Source organism: Thunnus thynnus, chromosome 11, assembly GCF_963924715.1.
Source record: "Thunnus thynnus chromosome 11, fThuThy2.1, whole genome shotgun sequence".
Lineage (NCBI taxonomy): Eukaryota > Metazoa > Chordata > Actinopteri > Scombriformes > Scombridae > Thunnus > Thunnus thynnus.
Window position 1 is genome coordinate 408,987 of NC_089527.1, and position 18,742 is coordinate 427,728.

Consider the following 18,742-nt stretch of genomic DNA (forward strand, 5'->3'; position numbering starts at 1 on the left):
GTCTGGATCTCTTTGTCATCTTTGTACCACTGTATCACCATTGGCAGGGATCCCGACACATGACACTCAAGATCAGCAAAAGATCCTTTGACACCTTCTGTCTCCTTCAGTTCTCTTGTGAAACTTGGTTTAATTATCTGATCTATTAGTGCAGAAACAGCATTAAGTTGGTTGTAGCAGTAAAACTGAAAAGAAGATCTCATGAAAGATAAAAACGTTCCGGTTAAACTGACCTAACACAGTAACTGCTGTCTCACAAGAACTGCACCCAGATTCGTTTGAAACCTCAAAGGTGTATTCACCACTATCTCTTTTCTCCGTTTTAATAATCCTGAGCACAGAGCTGGTGTCTGTGCTCTGTACTTTGTATCTCTGGCCTGAGGTCAGCTCCTCTCCTGCCTTCATCCATCTGGATTTGAGCGGCTTGGTGCCTGTGAATCTGCATTCCAGCCTGGCCGGGTCGCCCTGGGTGACACTGATGGACTTTGCATGTTCTAAAATACTTGCTGGCTCTGGGATAAGGAAATGATCAAAACCTGGATTAGCTGCTAACACTTAGTGTTAATGTGACAGATGAAGCATCAAGCTTGACACAAAAGCAACAGCTGTTAAGACAAAGAAGAGCCACAAACATCCTACAAACCTGTCACTATGAGCACAGCAGCACATCTCTGAGTCCCAGCTTTATTCTGTGCCTGACAGAAATATTTCCCACTGTGTGATAACTGAGCATTTTTCAAATTCAACACAGCACATTTGGTTTCAAAAGACATCTTAATGTGCTCATTTTCAGTGAGCTCATGATCATCCTTGATCCAGGAGAAAGTCATGGGAAGTGATCCAGACAACACACACTTCATAGAGACCTCAGAGCCCACCATGCAGGACATATTCTCTAGTCTCTGAACAAATATTGGTGGTTCTAATGAGAGAAGACCACAGATCAGACCACAGGCTGAAGGATTTACACACACACACACACACACATCCACATTGCAAATCTATATCTCCCTAATCTGATCTTCTATTGCTGTCTAAATAAGAAACCATGTGCAGCAACCCCAACTGCAAATTACAATAATATGCAACTGTTAAGTTCTAGGAAAATGTTTTGGAGAAAATGTCATGGTGCCCATATTACAAGAATGTAAATATCTGTGCATTGTTCACTGCCAGAATTTCTCAGAAAATTCCAGAAACATAATTGCTAACATTTGCATTCAATGTAACATGCAGGGAAATAACCTTGGATGACAAAATATGACACTGTCCTTTGACCAACCTTTCAGTGAAATCTGGCAAGAACAAGATGTTTCCCCGACATCATTTGCAACGGTGCACTGGTATGCCCCATCATCTCCGCTCTCACAGTTTGAGATGTGAAGAGTGACTGTGTCATTCTCGACACAGATCAAATGCCTTTTGTCGTTTCTGATCAGCTTGTCATTGTGGAAGCAACTTATTTCAAATGGACCAGAGCCTGAAACAGTTCCTTCTAAGATAATGTTGGATCCCTTTACGAGCTCAGCTGATTCAAAAGGCCTCAGAAACATTGGAGGCTCTATAAGAGAGAGATAATAGGTGTTATATTTAAAGACAATAGAGGACTGCTGGGCTCATGAGGCCAGTCTGGTCCACACAGTCCATTAAGATGTTCAGAGTCTACACTTCAGAAATACTTTACTCTCATTGGTTATTTCCAATGTCACTACTTTGGGAAGCAAAATCTAGAGCAGCAACAGAAACATGGGCATTCTTGGGGCCATAATTGATTGAGATATGCTTGCTGAATGAAGAAGAAAAAAGTAGCAATGTATGTATCACTCTATGGCTTATTTTTTAAGCAACTTCACTCAATTTTTTTTTTTTTTGACTGTGTCAAACCATAACAAATGTAACACCAAAAGCATTAGTTAGTGATGGATGGTTTCTCTTTTAAAAATCTATATCTAGGACCTCTCTATGTTTTGTCCTTATTTGAAATGCCCACTTCTGTCTCTATATTTGCTAAATTTGAGACATTGAGACAGCCCTCTAAACGCACCTATAGGAGCCACACTCTGCATGGCAACTTAAAACATGTGAAAGAACTGTGTGGACCAGACTTTATGCCAACAGTCAGTTTGTCTAACAGAGACGAGATGAACTATCAAGACTGAACCAACCTTTCACTGTAACTGAGCTGCTGCACTGGTCTCTGCCGGCCTCGCTGGACGCCACACAGACATAATCTCCACTGTCCTCTACAGAACAGTTCTCTACCTCCAGAGTCGCTATTGAACTGTCGAAAGACATTGTGTGTCTGTGGTCTGAACTTATTTCTTCTCCATTTTTAAACCATGTGATGCTAATAACGGGGGTGCCGTGCACTTTGCAGGACAACTTCAGAGGCTGTCCAGATTTCAGCAGCTGTGAAGGCTCGAGCTTCATTGTAAATGTTGGGGATTCTGTAAATTAACAGTGACAATCACAGTAAAGACAAGAGTTTAAGTAAAGAAAAAACAGTTTGTTTTTTTCTTCACCTTTTTAAAAGAAAGAATGAAACAGCACCTTTTACAAAGAGGACGGCAGTGCAATCCACCTTCCCAGCATCATTGGACACTTGGCATGTGTATTTAGCTGAGTCACTGGGTTTCACAGAGTGAAGCTCCAAGGAGCTTGAAGAGGCATCTTTCTTTATGAAACATTTTCCCCCAGTGAACATTTCTTTCTCTTCTTTGAACCATTTAACAACCAGAGGAGCCGATCCTGTAAAGGCTGATTTTAAGACAACATTTGATCCTGGTGGAGTGTCGTGTGATTCAGGTTTCACTGTGAAGACTGGAGGCTCTGGAGTTATTTGGGAAGAAAAACAGCAAATATATACAAAGCCTATCAATAACATCTGATCATTAGTAATGTCTGCCGATTTCCTGTTTAATCTGGCAAAGAAATTCAACTCTCCCAACCTTTGACGGACAAAGTACCACAGGTCTCTTTTTCCCCGGCATCATTAGAAGCCCGGCATGTATAAACTCCACCATCACTTTGCTCCAGGCCGGTTATCATCACAGAGGCTTTGCTCTCACTGAATTCGAGCTTATATTTGCCATCACTGTGGAGTTCTTTATCATCTTTGTACCAAGAAACAACCATTGGCTGAGATCCAGCAACTCTGCATTCCAAGGTAACATTACTACCAATATTTCCATTCACTTTCTTTAGAGTTTTGCTGAAAGATGGTGGAACTGCACGATCTGTGTAGGGAAATATATCAGACATGTAACTCATCATGGCCCGAATCTGTAAGTCGGCATAATGATGTATTTTTGGTTACAACTAACCGATAACAGTGACTGAGCAGGTGCACTGGTCTTTTCCGACTTTATTGGACACCTCCATCTTGTACTCTGAGGTGTCTCCTTTATCTGCTGCCAGAATCTTTAAGATAGCAGTGTTGTCCTTCACTGTCATTTTATATTTTCGGCCACTGCTGATCTCCTTGCTGTCTTGAAACCATTTCACTTTGAGGTCTGGGCTTCCAGAAATCGTGCACTCCAATGTGGCAGAATCCCCTGCTGTCACACTGATGGACGCTGCTTTCTCTAAGATCCTAGCAGGTTCTAAGATACAACATGAATTTTAGACTTTAAAAACATCTACATTTGAACATTAAAAATATTTCTTAGAAGTAGGAATGTCCTCTAACCTTGAATTGTTAAGACAGCCTCGCATTTCTGCTGTCCTGCCTCATTTTCTGCCAGGCAAGTATATTTGCCACTATGCTTTATCTCAACAGATGAGAAGGAAATGCTTGCAATGTTGTTCTCAAATGTTATTTTGACATTTGGATCATCATCTCTTAGCAATTCAGAGTCTTTCATCCATTTGACAGTGATTGGAGCTGAGCCTTTTATCATTCCCTGTATTTTCACTGTGCTTCCCATCACGGCGGTAGCACTCTCAATCCTCTTTGAGAACATAGGTGGTTCTGCAATAACAGTATCAGCAATAATAAGTGAAGATGACAGTAGTCATAACAAAATGATTTTTAATTATCATGTTTATAAATCACTAACCTTTCTGTTTAGCTACAGACTTTGAGGTTACTGACCCAACCTCATTTGATACCACACATTCGTATTCACCAACATCAGCACTCTCAAAAGACTGGATCTCCAGAGAGGTCAGTGATCCCTGCGACACAACTCGGTATTTCTTATCTGTGGACAGGCGTTTCTTATTCTTTTTCCAGGCTACCTTGAATGGGGCAGACCCTGCAATCTCATATTCCAATACAGCTACAGATCCTCTCAATGCCTCTAAGGAGGGTAACTCCTTTCTGAAAGATGGTGGTTCTAAAGGGGAACATACAGTTCAGTTAGACAAGTTCCTATTCTGACTGTAAATGTCTAAATTTGATTCTGTAGTCAAACTGCCCACCTTTTACTGTTACTTTAGTACTGCAGCTTTCACACCCAGACTCATTCAGAACCTCACAAGTGTAGTTTCCACTGTCACTCAATGTGACGTCCTGTATCTCAAGAGTGGCAAGACCATCCTTCAGACTGATACCATATCTGCCACCAGCAGACAGATCGCGGTTATTAAAGAACCAGGTGGTATGAAGTTCAGGAGATCCTTTGATGGTGCATTGCAGGCGTACAGTGCTGCCTTGCTTCCAAACTGTGGTGGCTTCCAGCCTCTTTACAAAGACTGGCGGCTCTGGAAGGGTGTGCGGTTAAAAAGATCCAAGTCGAAGTCAAAGAAGTCATTTAGAATAACAACCCAGCATTATAAAGGAAGAGGTTTAAGAAAAGGTCAGCTGAAGCTGCACACATATCATCTAAACTGGACTCCATTCAATAAAATTATGTTAATGTTCAGTACTGCAGATTTGCAACAGTATTAAATGCCGCAGTATGCATGAATATTAACTAGATAAGTCTTACCTTGTACCTTCACCGAGGTGGAGCAAGTTGCACTCCCAGCTTCATTTGTCACCGTACACACATAATTTCCACAATCTTTCAGGGTGGTCTTTAGGACAGCAAGAGTAGCTGTCTTATCCTCAAACGACAGTTTACAGTCCGGAGACTGGTGGACCCTTCTACCATCTCTGGTCCAGGTGACAGTAACTCCAGTGTCCTCATCCACCTGACACTCCAGGTGTAGAGGAGCTCCGACCACAGCAGCAACCGGACCCAGGGGCTTTACAAAGTTGGGCTTATCAATAACACACAGTTCCATGCTGCACTCAGCCGTCCCAACATTATTGGATACTTTGCACATGTAAAGCCCCCGGTCAGCTGGCTCAAGTTTGGTTATCTCAAGAGTGTGCTTATTCTTTTCACAAGAGGTTTGGTATTGTGTCGCCACTTTGGGTATGGCTTGGTTGTCTTTGAGCCAGACAACATTCAGAGGAGCAGATCCTGTTATTTCACACTGTATCACAGCCCTCTTTCCAACATATACAGTTTGAGGGTCAGGTTTAGTTTTAAAGGCAGGAGGGAATTGTTCTATAAGAATTAAGAAAAAGAGAAACACATTAGTGGTAATATGTTATACCCTGTTACTTTTTAAACCTGCCAATAAGACAAAAATAAACCAGCAGGCCCAGAAAGCTTTAAAAGAATTCACAATTAAGCCAACAAAACACAATCACTGCTGTCTATCAAGACCAGCAAAGAACCTTGTAGAAAAAAGAAATCAATTACAGTTCTAGATTAAAGTCTACATTCAACACCAATAACAACTCCAAGATCAACCAGCAAACAAGAAGGAAACATGAAATGCTCTTACCTGTCACGCTGAGAGAGGCCGAGCATGTATCACTGCCATGCTGATTGGATGCCTTGCAGGTGTATTCACCACTGTCGCCTTTGTTTGGGCTCAGAAGCTCCAGAGAGGAAGTGCTGATGTGACTGACAATCCTGTAATTATCACCCTCTTTGATGGGATGTCCATCTTTGAGCCAGCTGAAGGTCACATTCGGGGCTTCCTCAATTTCACATTCAAATATTGCAGTGCTACCAATGTTGATCTCCACAGGGACAATTTTGTGCCTGAACACAGGTTTCACTGTGTTTGGAAGAGAGAGAAAGATAAAAGGACAAAGTAAATAAACAACAATGTGTGAAATGAAAACCAAGAGGAATGTTTCTACTGGAGGTGGTGATGTAGTGAACCTGGGATGGAAAGTGACAAACACAAAGTTATCCTGTTGTGACTGTGGAGGAAGAAGATGGTATTAGACTGCAATAGGGAGAGAAAGCATGCAAAAGAAGAATGGACCAGGAATAAGAACTGATGAATGTTTAAAGATGTGGATTCAAAGGTGATTCCTTGAAAGGACAGAGGAATGGATTCGGGGGTGATGTGTTTGTGGAGGAATGGATGAGCTTGAAGGAAAAGTGAGGATGTCGCTGATGTCTGGTGAAAACCTCAAACCTCCAAACTTTAGAAATTACCAAAAAGAAACCTTGTATTTTCAGTTTTGTCTTTTTAAAGGCCTTTAATAGCCATTAAACTCATAAACTGTGACTGTTCAAAGTTCATGTAAAGTTTGGTTGAGGTTTGCAGACAGCAGGACTTGAAATTCACAAATGCATGAGGTTAGTTGATGATGATTTCAAAGAATTGTCCATCATCAAACCTCTTGAGACCACTTTGAGCCTTGTAGATGTTGTAGTCTTGCCGGCTTCATTCTCAGCCTCACAGACATACTCTCCTTGATGCTTCTCCTTGACAACTTTGTCGATAACTAGTGTGTATGTGTCATGATCTTTAGAACACTTGAACTCTTTGCCAGATTTCACCAATTGTCCATTGAAAAACCAGTTGATTCTGGTTGCATACTTTATGGTGGTAGTAAATACAGCCTTGTTGTTTTCCTCAGTACAAATGTCTTCCAGAGAGTCAATGACAACAGGATAATCTATCAGACTGTCTGAGGACTCACTGATCATAATCGCCTCTGAAAGATACTCCTCCCTGGTTTCTCTGTGGACAAAAATGTCCACATGTTGTTCAACAGGAATCTGGCCCTCAGGCACTGTGGTGGTCACTTCAGCAGCAGCGGCATGCCTCTCTGACCTCCCTGTCTTCCTAATCACCTGTTTAGACTCATGAACCTCTGACTGAGTTTGAACCGTTGCACTTTGGAATGAAGCACCAGCTTCCGTCTTGATGACTGCAGATTGAGATTCAGCTGCATGAAACCTAACTGCACTCTCTGCCACCATCACTGTGTCCACCACAGATGACAACACCTCTTTGGATGGTGCTGAGCTAATCAGCGTTCTCTGAGGCTTGTCAATCTGCATGGTGCCTGGTTGCTCTGATGTAAGACTTTGCTGCTCCTGGAAAACCATAGCATGCAGAGCTACCTGGAGTTCAGACCTCAGGTCAGCTGTCTGGGGGTATTCACCCTCAAAAGACAGTGTGATCTCCATGGGGGCACCGGGTGTTGTGATCAGGTATGTATATGTGGTCTGTTTGGGCTCTCTCTGAACCCTCACTTCCTGTACCTCTACCACATCTAACCTTCCTACAACGTCAGCCAGTAACACTGGCTGGTCACGTGCCACAGCAGACTGAAGAGCATCTCTGAGCTGACGCCGTATATTCAAACTTGATGGTTTGGGGATCTGAATGACAAAGTTGAGTTCTTTTGGTAGGGTCTGAATCTCCAGAGACTCATGGACAAACAGGATTTCTTTTGGCTGGTTCATGATGCTGACAGTTGAGCCCTCAGATTTATGTATCTCACTTGACTGCTCTCCAATAATGACCCGTTTTTCTTCTAACAACACTGACTGTCGGACTGACTGTCCCTCCTGGATTTGGACTGCAAAGTCCTGCTCAGCAGCTTTTAAGAGAGTACAGCTTTCATTAGCAACTGCCTTCTCTTCTATAAAAACAGGCTTCTTTGGGATTTTGGGCTCAATTTTCATCTCAGGCTTGAATTTCTCATCACTTTCAATGGCGGTGGTGTGACCCTCCTCCAGAGTCTGAGAGTCTGTGACATTCAGTGAATGCATGATATTCCAGTAATCCTCTTTCTGCACAAGGGCTCGCTGCTGCTTGGTGTCTGTGATGAAAGGTGTCTCCTTTGGCAGCTGCAGGGGCTGGGAGGAGATCGTGAGGATGCTTGAAGGCCTGGGCTCAATTCGAAGCTGAGACTGAACCCCGGTCTCTGACAGTTTCAGATCTTTGGAAGAATCAGCTATGATCTCCCTTCTCTCTTCTGAGGTGGCTGCATGCCTCTTAACCTTTTCCTGTTTCTGCGTTGACACCTGTTGGTCAGGTTTAGTGATGGAGAGTATGCCTTCCTTTGGTAAAACTGAGAGAGAATGAATGGACTGGAGGTACTTTACGGGTGGTAGCTCTTTCTTTGGCTGAATGGACTCTGCATCAATCTTTGCTGAGAACTCTGACGTTCCCTCACAAACCACTGTCCTCTGCTCTTCTTGAGTCACTGAATGCAACAAAGCAGGACTCTTCCTCGAATCTGCCTGCTCTGTCGAGGGCTTTTCACTGCTGAACCTACTCTCAGAGTGTAAAACGTCCTGATCGCTGATAACCTGCAGATTCAGGAGTCTTTCTCCCTCTCGCTGAGGCTGCAGAGACACATAAGATGCTATACCTGCCACCTGTCCGGCCTGTTCACCCTGGAGCTCATATTTCTCTTCAGTGGTTATAGCCAACTTATAGTCCATATCTTTGCATGGAGTGAGACTCTCCTTTGATGGTCTGTGTATTTCAAAAGTCTGCTCTTTGGATAAAACCACTCTTGTTTCACTCACTGGTGCTACAACAGGCTTAGGTTGCTCTTTCTCTGTCAAGGGTTTGGTAGCTGCCGCTAAAGTTGGCAGAGGCTCAGAGTGTCTTTCTGTGATTGGTAGTTGCCCAGTAGACTGAGCCGAGTATAAAATCTTAATCCCCTCCGTGACCCTGAAACTCTTCTCTTCCCCTGGTCTGTGTGTGACGCCTGAAGTTTCGTCAAGGATGGGTAGAGTGGACACTACCTGGTGACCACTAACAAGCTGCCTGGGTTCAGTGAAGGTCTTCACATGCTCTGGAGTCTGGTCCGTCAAGGCCTCGGCTCTCACTGTGGAGAGTGGCAGGACCTCCTCAGATGTGGCCGACATGAGCTTAGATGGCTGCTCCTTGGCTAACTCGAGTTCAACTACCTCGGGGCTGATAATGCGTTCAGAATGCTGCTCAGTCATCTTTTGACTCTCCTGGACTGAAGATAAGAAAGTCGCCATGTGAAGTTCTTTCATAGGGACAGCTGAAACCTGAGGTGGATGGGTAGGAGCCAAAGAAACCCTCTCCTGTATCTCATGAGCCTGCAGCACTGCCGCCTGGTGGGTTAGCTGCTCTCGATGAAGGGAGGCAGCAGAGATATCTACCTCTCTGAGGGTTCCTACCTCCTCGCTGGGGATAATCTGCCTGTCTTCAGTACTGATGGTATAAATCATCTGATCAGACCGACTTCTTTCCTGGTATAATCTGGATTCTGTTGTTTGTTCGGTCATGGATATTTTCAAACCTTTGGTTTTCTTAACTAACTCTTCCTTAATTTTCTCCGTGAACACCAGCAGCTCAGCAGTACAAGTGGCTTCCCCAAACTGGTTGGAGGCCTTACAGGTGTAAACACCGCCGTCCTCCTGTTTTACACTCTTAATATGAATAAAGCCTGATCCATCCGGTTTTTTCACAACAATACAGAACCCACTAGGCTGAATGTGGAAGCTGCCTTTGAGCCACTGAACCTCAGGGAGAGGATCTCCGGTCACAATGTACCTGAAGAAAGCCTGACCTCCCTCAGACAGCTGAACAGACTCTATAGTTTTAGTGAACTCTGGAGGTTTGCCAGTTGGCACAAATGTCCTCCTGTCTACTTTGTCCTCCCTTTCTGGTTCCTTCACCTGAATATGCAGATAAGAAGTGCAAGTTGACTGGCCAAACCTATTGCTGACAGTGCAGGTGTACTCTCCTTCGAACTCCCTTTCAACTTTGTTGATAACCAGGCTGTACTCATCTTGCTCATGAATAAAAGAATACACAGATGAACTCGTTATACTCTGCCCATCGTGGAACCACTGAACAGTGGGCTTAGGGAAACCGGACACTTTGACGGTAAACACAGCAGTTTCTCCAACAGTCACAGCTGCTGGAGAAAGTTCACTGAGGAAAACTGGCTTTTCTTTTTTCTTTTCCAAAGAGCTGGAGTATTGTTTGGACTCTGGCTTGAGTTCAAGTGTTCTGGTTTTGTCTGGTAACTTTAGGCCAGTGTAGTACGACTCCTGGGTTTCCTCTTCCACTGTGATTGTTGAGCTAGAGAAGGCTGAGTGGAACAATGAGAGTTTAAAGTAAAGTGAGAAACACAAACAGCTGCACTAAAAACAGAATTTATGCGTCTACAGTTGAGAATTTGACTGCAAGGACGATACTGTTTTGCATTTTTTAGCCTGTTTGTTACAAACGAAGTATAATACATTTTCCAAAACACTTTCAAAATAAAAATAAAGATCACATTTGACACCAAAGACTGAAATAACATTGGGGTTACCCAATGTCATCATATGACTACACGGTTATGATGTGATCAGAAATTCTATACTTTGGTCACATGATGACACTTTAACCAACATGCTCTGGAAAAAGCTAGTCAGTGGACCTTGACGAAAAAACAAAACAAAACAAAAACAGTGAGTGAAACAGTTTGCAGTAGTGCAAAGAATACACAGTTTAAATCATCCAAAAATGCACAGTACAAAAATTACATTCTACAAAATTTCACATGAATTTCTTACCAGAGCAGCGTGAAGACAGTCAAAATGAAAAAATAGATTCTTCATTAAGACAATTTTGTGAGTTCCAAAAGATAAATAAGACCAATAAGTTGTATAAATAATCAATAAATTCTGTGTCTTGGACAATGACATTCGTGACATAAGATAATATTTACCTTTCATTTCCTCATGGACCTGAGTCACAGATTCCTTCTCTGCTGCAGTTGCTGTAAAGACACAAACATTAACAAGTTAAAAACACTTCCAAAACGGCACATAGAGTCTCATATGGTGCAAGACTGTTAGAATCAGTGACAGGTCGTGCATCCATATCATACGCTTTTTTTTTTTTTTTGTTTTTTTCCTTTTAACTGATATTCTTGCATGCTTCCTTTTGGTCTTTTAGTGTGCAGCACCTCTGGCTTTTGGAAAATGCTCAGTGATATGAGTGTCCCTCTCTCTTTTATCTCTTTGATGTTTTAGTCAGTAAGACAGGACACAAAGGTCAGCGACCTCTCCTAAACACAGTGGTTAAACCCTGTTGAAGAAGTGGTGTCGCCATGTGAAGAAGTGTGCCTCTGCTGGCTGTGTGGGTGGAAAGCAGTGTGGATGAGTGGTGGGCCAATCAAACCCCGAGCGAGCAGAAGGACCAAAAGCATGCAGATGCCAACCTTTCATCACTGTGCTGCACTCAGCATCGTCAGCTGAGGTGACATTTTTGCAAGTGTAAGAGCCCCCTTGTCTGGGTCCCACATTGTTAACATTCATATAGCACAGGGGGCCGTCATGTTTCAGAGAGTAAGACACTGAATCCTCAACATTCAACCGGTTGTAAAGCCAAATGACAAACGGAGTGGGAACCCCCTTCATAACGCAATACAGGGAGCCGCTGTCTCTGTTTCTGATCATCAGCTCAGGGGGGAGTTTGATCAGGAACTCGGGGCAGCTGGAGAGGAGATGACTTCGCTTATCATGAGGCATGACGTCGGGGAAATACAGGTGGCTGATAAGGCTGTGAGGTCTCTTGGAAGATGGAGGTGAGGGTCCCGGCTTCTCCACTGCCTCTTGCTTGTCTTGTTCAGGGGGATCTCTAGCGGTCTCCCTGTCTGCCTGAGACACTTTACGTACAGAATCGGTAGGGATGGGGGTTTCTGCTTTGAGATTTGCTTCTTTAGCTAGGTGAGAATAAAGTTAGGGAGAGTCATTAGGGGTCAGAGCGTATAAGACTATGACTCTAAGTTTTAAACACTACAGGGGTTAGTAGGATGAATGGATGAGGTTAGTGGGGCGAAGCGGGAAGGGGAGAAATTAGACTACAAAGCAAGAGATTTGTTATTCTATTACATTCTAACAGGTTACAGTCTAAGAGGGAATATTAAATAATGAGAGGAGGGGACGAAGCAGGCGGAGTAGGTGGGATGGACCAGATGGAGAGACAGTGATAAAAAAGAAAGATAAACCACCTTCAACAGTGAGCTGGGCAGAGGAGCTGCTCTGGCCATGTTGGTTGGTGGCGGTGCAGCAATACATGCCCTGGTCCGCCACACCAACACCTTGGATGACCAGGGACAACAAACCCCCACTCTGAGAGCTCTTCACTCGCTCTGTGTCTGCCAGGCTCTGGCCATTATGATCCCATACCACACCGGTGAAGGGCTGCCCGTCAAATGAGCAGCTGAACTCGGCCATCTCGCCACTTTTCACCCGGACATCGCTCATTTCCATCAGCAGTTTGGGGCTGGCTGAGAGTTTAATCTGAATGCTGCTCTCAGAACTCGTCTCCTTCGAGCTTACACTCTCCATCTGAAACTCAACCATCCTCCAAGACACAGAGGAGCTCTCAGAGACAGTCTCAGTAAACTCAACACTGCGGGCTGTCTGTCCGACTGACAGAGAACGGAAACTCTCAGTCTGAGCCTCCAGTCTCTGATTTAGTTTAGTCTCAGCCCCGGTGCTTGACACAATAGCTAAGGCTTTTTCATCTGGGCAATAAGAAAGAGTAGAAGAATTAGGTCAACACATCATTCTGGTGACTTCTTCAGGTTACTTGTGTCACAGCTTGTTTGCCAAGAGTGCAGTTGGAGTGGAGCGTTGATCATGATCAGTGAGGGAGTGGACAGTGGCTGGTTTCCGTTGTCAATCATGCAAGCTTGACTGGAGCCAAAAATGATAAAAACATCTATGGATTATGTCCGTGCTTGAGTTTGAGGAACCTGGAAAGCTAGATTTCCAAAGCTCAGCTCTGTTTTGAACCATGCTGCATTCCTCTCAAATAAAGATTCATGTCTCAGAATAAAGACATCCCTACTGTTAAGAGCTATTCATGGAGGAAGAGAAGACATCATGCATCACAAAACAAAAACGTGTAAAATGATCACCTGTGTTTACAGTGAGGATGTCAGAAAACAGAAACAATCCAGGGCCATGAGCTGCTTTACAAATATAGTATATATTTGTCCTGAAGCTCACAGAAACAGTCAGCAGACAGTTTAACTGAGTGTCACATAATCAGAAGTGAAATATAAAAGCTTAGTTTCTAAAAGGTGAACAGGCTAGTTGTTATGAAACAGGAGCTGGTTGCACAAAGAGAGTTTCGACTGGTGAAAACAGTCTGAGGAGACAGAGGTACAAAAATAAAGAAAAAATTATTAAAGCGTAAAACTCAAATGCTAAAAAAGGCTAAAATATGAATTTCAATGGTTTGCACATAATTAGCACTATGTGTAAGCCAGTATAATTACTAACAATGTGGCGCAGAGAGCATTATTTCAGAAAATGTTCTTGTTTGCTGTCTTCTGAGTCAGATGAGGAAAACACATTTCATTGTTTTGTCTTTAAATGGAGCTAACAGGGTAAACACACCCTGGATGTGTAGATTAGGTAATGTTAGCATTATTAGCATCCCAAATCTGTGAATTGGAGGTTTAATATTTGCTCACTAACTAACATTAGCTGCCATTCTTTATAAAAGCATAGGTACCATACTTGGCATTAACAGGACCACATGAAGGTTTTGGTTGCTATTGTAGCTGAAAATGTCTCAATTTGGCTTTTTTCACTTTTGACAGAGCTAAGCTAGTAGTTCCTCCTGATTCCTTTCTCTGTGCTAAGCTAAGCTATAGTCATCCTCAACTGATCTGAGCGTTTGCTGTTTAGCTAACATGTCAGATATGTAACGTTAGCTCTAGCTCACAGACTTTAGCTCATTAGCAACCAATGTCTGTGGTTCACAGTCTCACCATGACCTCACAGTTTTTTGTGATTATTTTGGCTAAAATGACAAAACTTGCAGTGAATTTTCCCACTTTCCTCACTTCTGATGGAGCTAGACTAGCAGTTTCCCCCTACTTCAAGTCTTTGTGCTAAACTAGGCTAAACCTATCGCTGTACTGGAAGCACATAGATGAAACTTTCCATATTTCCATATTCTATCAGGCAAGATCTAATAGGGTTTTTGTAATTATTGTGGCTCTTTATTCTCTGTAATGGACACTGACATCCATCTGAAACATCTGACTCTGGAGAAGATAGAGAAGAAGAAGATTTCACAAAATGTCACCTGCTAAAATCTTTGTACAACCAGCAGCAGGTGATTTCTGGCACACAAGCCTGAAACCTCGGCACCTCCCTCTGCTCAACCCATGCAGCCTTCTATTGGCTCAATGAACGTTGTTGTTTTTTGTGCCAATAGATGCTTCATTTTATATTTGAGAAGGTGAATTTGAGGCATGCTCCTGAAGTTTTAGCCCTGAAGGAGAGGAGGAGACAGTTTGTGCTGTTTGTGTTGTTTTGAACAGGAATGCTCTGGGTGATCAGTATTAGCCATTAGCATTTTAATCAACTCCTTAAACTTTGCTGGTTAGTTCTTGATACCAAAGGCTTTTATTAACATACAGTAAGCCCACAGTGAGAACAGCAGTTGGTTTCTGAATTTAAAAAAGACTTTTAGACGATTTTTGATCCGTCTGTTTTTAGATCCGAGTGTAAGCCAGTATGTCAGATCCAGGTTTTAAGCTGGAAATCAGAGCCTTTCTGGTGAAGCACATGCAGTGACAGGGTCATCTGAACATCATCCACACTTATACATCCGAATAACTCACCATCGATACTCAGGGTCGCAGCACATGTGACCATTCCCGCCGAATTTGTGGCAAGACATGAAAACTCTCCTTCGTGGTTGCGGAGAACTCTGGTAATCTCCAAACGGCAGGTTTCACCATAATGAGACATCTTGAAGATGTCTGACTCCCTGAGCTCTTTCTCATTCAAGAACCAAGAAATCTGCAGATCTGGAAACACAGTGTTCACTAACAGTCAGGATCATCTGAACACATTTACTGCAAATATCCAAAGTACTGGACACTAAAACATGACAGCAAGTCTTTTCAAACCAACAACCAGAATTAGGTGAGCAGTGGTCACTACCTTCCCCAGAGACGGTGCACTGGAGTTGGGCAGGATGTCCCTCTGTTACCAGGACGTTCTGCAGGGGAGTGATGATGACCGGAGCAGAGACCCGAGCCACAGTTTCAACCACTTCAGGAACTGGAAAACAGATAAATATGTAGTCAATGATAAACAATCAAGTTATTCATGAATTTTAAATACAAAACATTGTTTGGTTCCAGCTTCTCAAACATTATGACTTCCTGCTGTTCTATTTTTCACATCATTGTAAAGCGAAAATGTGTGATTTGAAGTTGTTAATTTGGGCTCTGATAACCTATTATGGACTTTTCTTTTTATGACAAATAAAGAGCAAATAATTAATCAGTTGAACCTGAAAATAATGAAGCTGTAATGTAGTAACTGAACATTTTTGTTAACCAAAATCAGACTTTTTTGACATCAGTTTTATCATATAAACAATGAGCTGTAGAGATTTATCATTTCTGTGAATAAAGCACGTAAAATTTGCAGTAACTAAAAATGGAGCTAAAAAACTAAGAAAACAGCAACTGCTCTCTGTTTTTGAAATCTGTGAACTACTGTCAAAGCTAGCTAGGGAGATTATTGCAGCTAGTATGAGCTAAAGCTAAATCCAATCATATTTTTTTCCAGCAGTGGATACAATCTGTAATTGAAAAATATCAATCTTGGACATTCAGTTTATTAAATAACTCAATAAGGCTCAAGCTAAATACAGTCATGATGAGCTAAACTTCTAAAGCTAACAATTATTTTAGCCGAGTAGCAATAGCTGCCATCTCTGCTGAGATGTGAGATCTGAGTTGTGTTGGAACATTAAAGGTAGCTTTAAATCACAAATTTAAATGTATTAAATGGTATATTAATTTATATCAACATTAACAGTGAATATACAGACAGACACAAACCAAAGAAACAGATATACTTTTAATAATAATAATAATAATCAAAAGGTATTAAATAAATTATTTCAAATGTACAATAAAGCAGAATGAACACACGTTGTTTGTCGTGTTTCCATCACATCCTGATTCCAACGACGTGGTTTTTTAAGTATTATGTTTTATGGTAATGATATTTGGAGTAAAGGTCATTTTTTCTGAGATTCATTGTATGTAGAATACATTGGTTTACTGATAAATAATGATGTGTTACTGTTAATGATGTGTCCATAATTTGGATATTGACTGCCTGCTGAGATAAATAATCATAACTTGTAAGTCAGCTCTACCTGCTTTGAAATAAATTCTGCAAACAAAATGACATTCCCACTGAAAGCCTAATCGGAAAAAACAAAACAGTTTCCAACCTCTCGATGCCTTGTGGCGATAAACTTCTATACGTACCTTCCACAGTGAGAGGGGCGGAGCTCGTCACCTCTCCGTAATCATTGTGTGCCTTGCAGCTGTAGGTGGCGGCGTCCTCCGGGAAGACTTCGAGCAGCAGCAGCGTGTACTCTTCTTCGTCGTGGAGGATCTTGCATTTGTAGCCGGAGGCCAGAGCCTGGGAGTCCTTGTACCAGGTCATATGAGGCTGAGGGATGCCGCTCGCCTGCACCGTGAAGCGAATCGATTTACCCGATGTCACCGTCTGGGGCTCCATGGGCCGGATGATCTTAGGAGGCTCTGGGACTGAAGACAGAGACAAAAGAAATGAAGGTATGTTAACTTAAATTTAAATTTTATCCATGGACGATGAGGAACCACGCTGTTACCAACTGATACTTCAACAAGTAAAACTCTACAATAATTATAAAATCTCCCTTTTTGTGTTACTGTGTTTTGAAGTAATACATTTTTAGCGGTTAGATATTATGAAAAACGCAAAATAGAAGACACAAGGATAAAGCACTTTTGGCTTTAGCACAAACAGACCTTCTGAAGTTTCCACTTGGAAAGCTGTAACATAAAAACAGGAATTTTCAGAATTCCTGTTTTACAGTTTCAGTTTCTCAGTGTCCTCATAACATCCATGAAAGAAAGTCTGAGACCATTTTCCTAACAAATACTGGAATTGAACATCAATCAAAGATAAGGCAGTAAGAAGAGTTCTTTGACGTAAAAATATGGTATGACGTCTCTTTGAATGAAGTTATTCTAAGTAGGATTAATGAATTAATGATACAGAAATGTACAAAGCCAATTTCATCAGATGTTATTTGTTTTTTTTTTGTTTTTGTTTTTTTGAAGATGTCCTTTACATGTAGGTACACATCTTAAAACTTCAGTCATTTTCTCAATGGCTGTTTATCCCTTTAAGAGTTAAATACTATGATACTTATTTGCACAGAACATCATAAATAAGAACCAATAAACTCCTAACACAAGGCAAGAAAATCTAGATATCTAGAGAAGCAAGATTAGTGGTGGACTGATTTGTTTATGTGATGGCAGCTCACAGCTCTTACGTTTGACATGAAGGTTCATGGTGCTCCTGTTTTTGCCGGCTAAGAAGGTGTACTCCCCAGCATCACTCCTGTAGGTCTCAGAGATGGTGAGGCGGTGGAGCTTCTTGATGGAGATGTAGCTGAACCTGTCCTCCACCTCGAACTTGATCTCCACTCCGTTTCTCATCCAGCGGCCCTCCACGTCATCCTCGTTCACCTCAAACTCAAAGGTCGCTCTGTGTTTCTCAACAACCTACAAAAACAGACGATCGATGACGTTGAATCCCAGTATTTAAATACCTGCTTTCAGCAGAAGATCAGATGATTGGCCGTGTGTTTTTTCCAACTTACCAAATAAACTAATGAATATTAAAATTTGAATAAACATAATTGTTAGAGTTAATAATCTGTAGCTCTGTGGTTAAGATTTCCTTTATGGTGATAAATCCTGAGAACCTTTGGAAGATCATGACATATTTATTTTAAATTACGACTGCTTCAACAACCATAATGATGGCTGCAGACTGAGATAATGAAGGCAAAACAGTTCATTACAGGCAGACTACCAACACCATATAGTACATGAATAAGTACATAAATAACTCACAGTTATGTCCCTGCTCTCAGGTTCTGAGATTTTGATGTCCCGTCCTTCGACTGCCAGGCTGCCCTTGGACATACTGGCCCCAGCCACGGCGGCGTATTCTCCGGCGTCAGACAGGCGGACGGATGGCAAAACCAGTTGGTGCACAAACTTATCTGAGCTCATTTTATATCTGCAGGCAACACAGACGGTCACATAGAAAGTTGATTTAAAAGAATTTCCTCATTTGTTTGTTTTCAGTATGTCGGTTTACTTAGAAGAAGCAGCTGAATGTGAGCTACCTGTCGGACATGTCCAGCTCCTGACCATCCTTCATCCATATCACATGAATGTTTGGTTCAGAAAGTTCACATTCAAAGGTCGCCCTCTTTTTCTCCGTGATCTTCAGGTCCCTCAGGTGTCTGGTGAATTCAATCACTCGGGCTGCATCAGGAAGAAGCCCGGAAATATATAAAGTTATTTAAATCTGCATTTATCTACGGTGGCCCTGAGGGTCAAAACACAACCACATTTCACAAAAACTGAAAAGGTAGGGACAACAAT

The 18,742-nt window shown here is 42.2% G+C and overlaps 2 protein-coding genes across 2 annotated transcripts in view; both read right to left on the bottom strand.

The window, feature by feature from the left end:
- The window catches only part of LOC137192195 (titin-like), a 213,923-nt gene that overhangs the window by 157,622 nt on the left and 37,559 nt on the right, over positions 1-18,742 (bottom strand). Inside the window, exons 33-50 of the mRNA XM_067602711.1 lie at positions 18,481-18,622; positions 18,203-18,371; positions 17,617-17,848; positions 16,556-16,840; positions 15,207-15,326; positions 14,882-15,070; positions 10,958-11,008; positions 6,635-10,333; positions 5,782-6,060; positions 4,932-5,498; positions 4,423-4,704; positions 4,059-4,337; positions 3,689-3,970; positions 3,324-3,602; positions 2,949-3,236; positions 2,551-2,829; positions 2,166-2,447; positions 1,283-1,561 (exon numbers count right to left, since the gene is read on the bottom strand). Of these exons, the coding sequence (XP_067458812.1) occupies positions 1,283-1,561; positions 2,166-2,447; positions 2,551-2,829; positions 2,949-3,236; positions 3,324-3,602; positions 3,689-3,970; positions 4,059-4,337; positions 4,423-4,704; positions 4,932-5,498; positions 5,782-6,060; positions 6,635-10,333; positions 10,958-11,008; positions 14,882-15,070; positions 15,207-15,326; positions 16,556-16,840; positions 17,617-17,848; positions 18,203-18,371; positions 18,481-18,622 (7,983 nt within the window). The remainder of the gene's footprint in view (positions 1-1,282; positions 1,562-2,165; positions 2,448-2,550; positions 2,830-2,948; positions 3,237-3,323; positions 3,603-3,688; positions 3,971-4,058; positions 4,338-4,422; positions 4,705-4,931; positions 5,499-5,781; positions 6,061-6,634; positions 10,334-10,957; positions 11,009-14,881; positions 15,071-15,206; positions 15,327-16,555; positions 16,841-17,616; positions 17,849-18,202; positions 18,372-18,480; positions 18,623-18,742) is intronic.
- On the bottom strand, positions 11,017-12,925 carry LOC137192069 (myosin light chain kinase, smooth muscle-like). The gene is made up of 3 exons (XM_067602605.1): positions 12,829-12,925; positions 12,245-12,763; positions 11,017-11,974 (listed from the first exon to the last, which is right to left on the bottom strand). Exons 1-3 carry the CDS (start codon positions 12,923-12,925, stop codon positions 11,313-11,315), a joined length of 1,278 nt encoding a protein of 425 aa, XP_067458706.1. The 3' UTR covers positions 11,017-11,312.

Excerpts from the sequence above, each read along its gene's own strand:
- LOC137192069 (XM_067602605.1), bottom strand. The coding sequence starts at position 12,925 with ATGATTGACAACGGAAACCAGCCACTGTCCACTCCCTCACTGATCATG. Across the intron at positions 12,764-12,828 it reads GCAAACAAGCTGTGACACAA|ATGAAAAAGCCTTAGCTATT; the intron begins GTAACCTGAAGA and ends CTTATTGCCCAG. Across the intron at positions 11,975-12,244 it reads TGCCCAGCTCACTGTTGAAG|AACTTTATTCTCACCTAGCT; the intron begins GTGGTTTATCTT and ends ATGACTCTCCCT.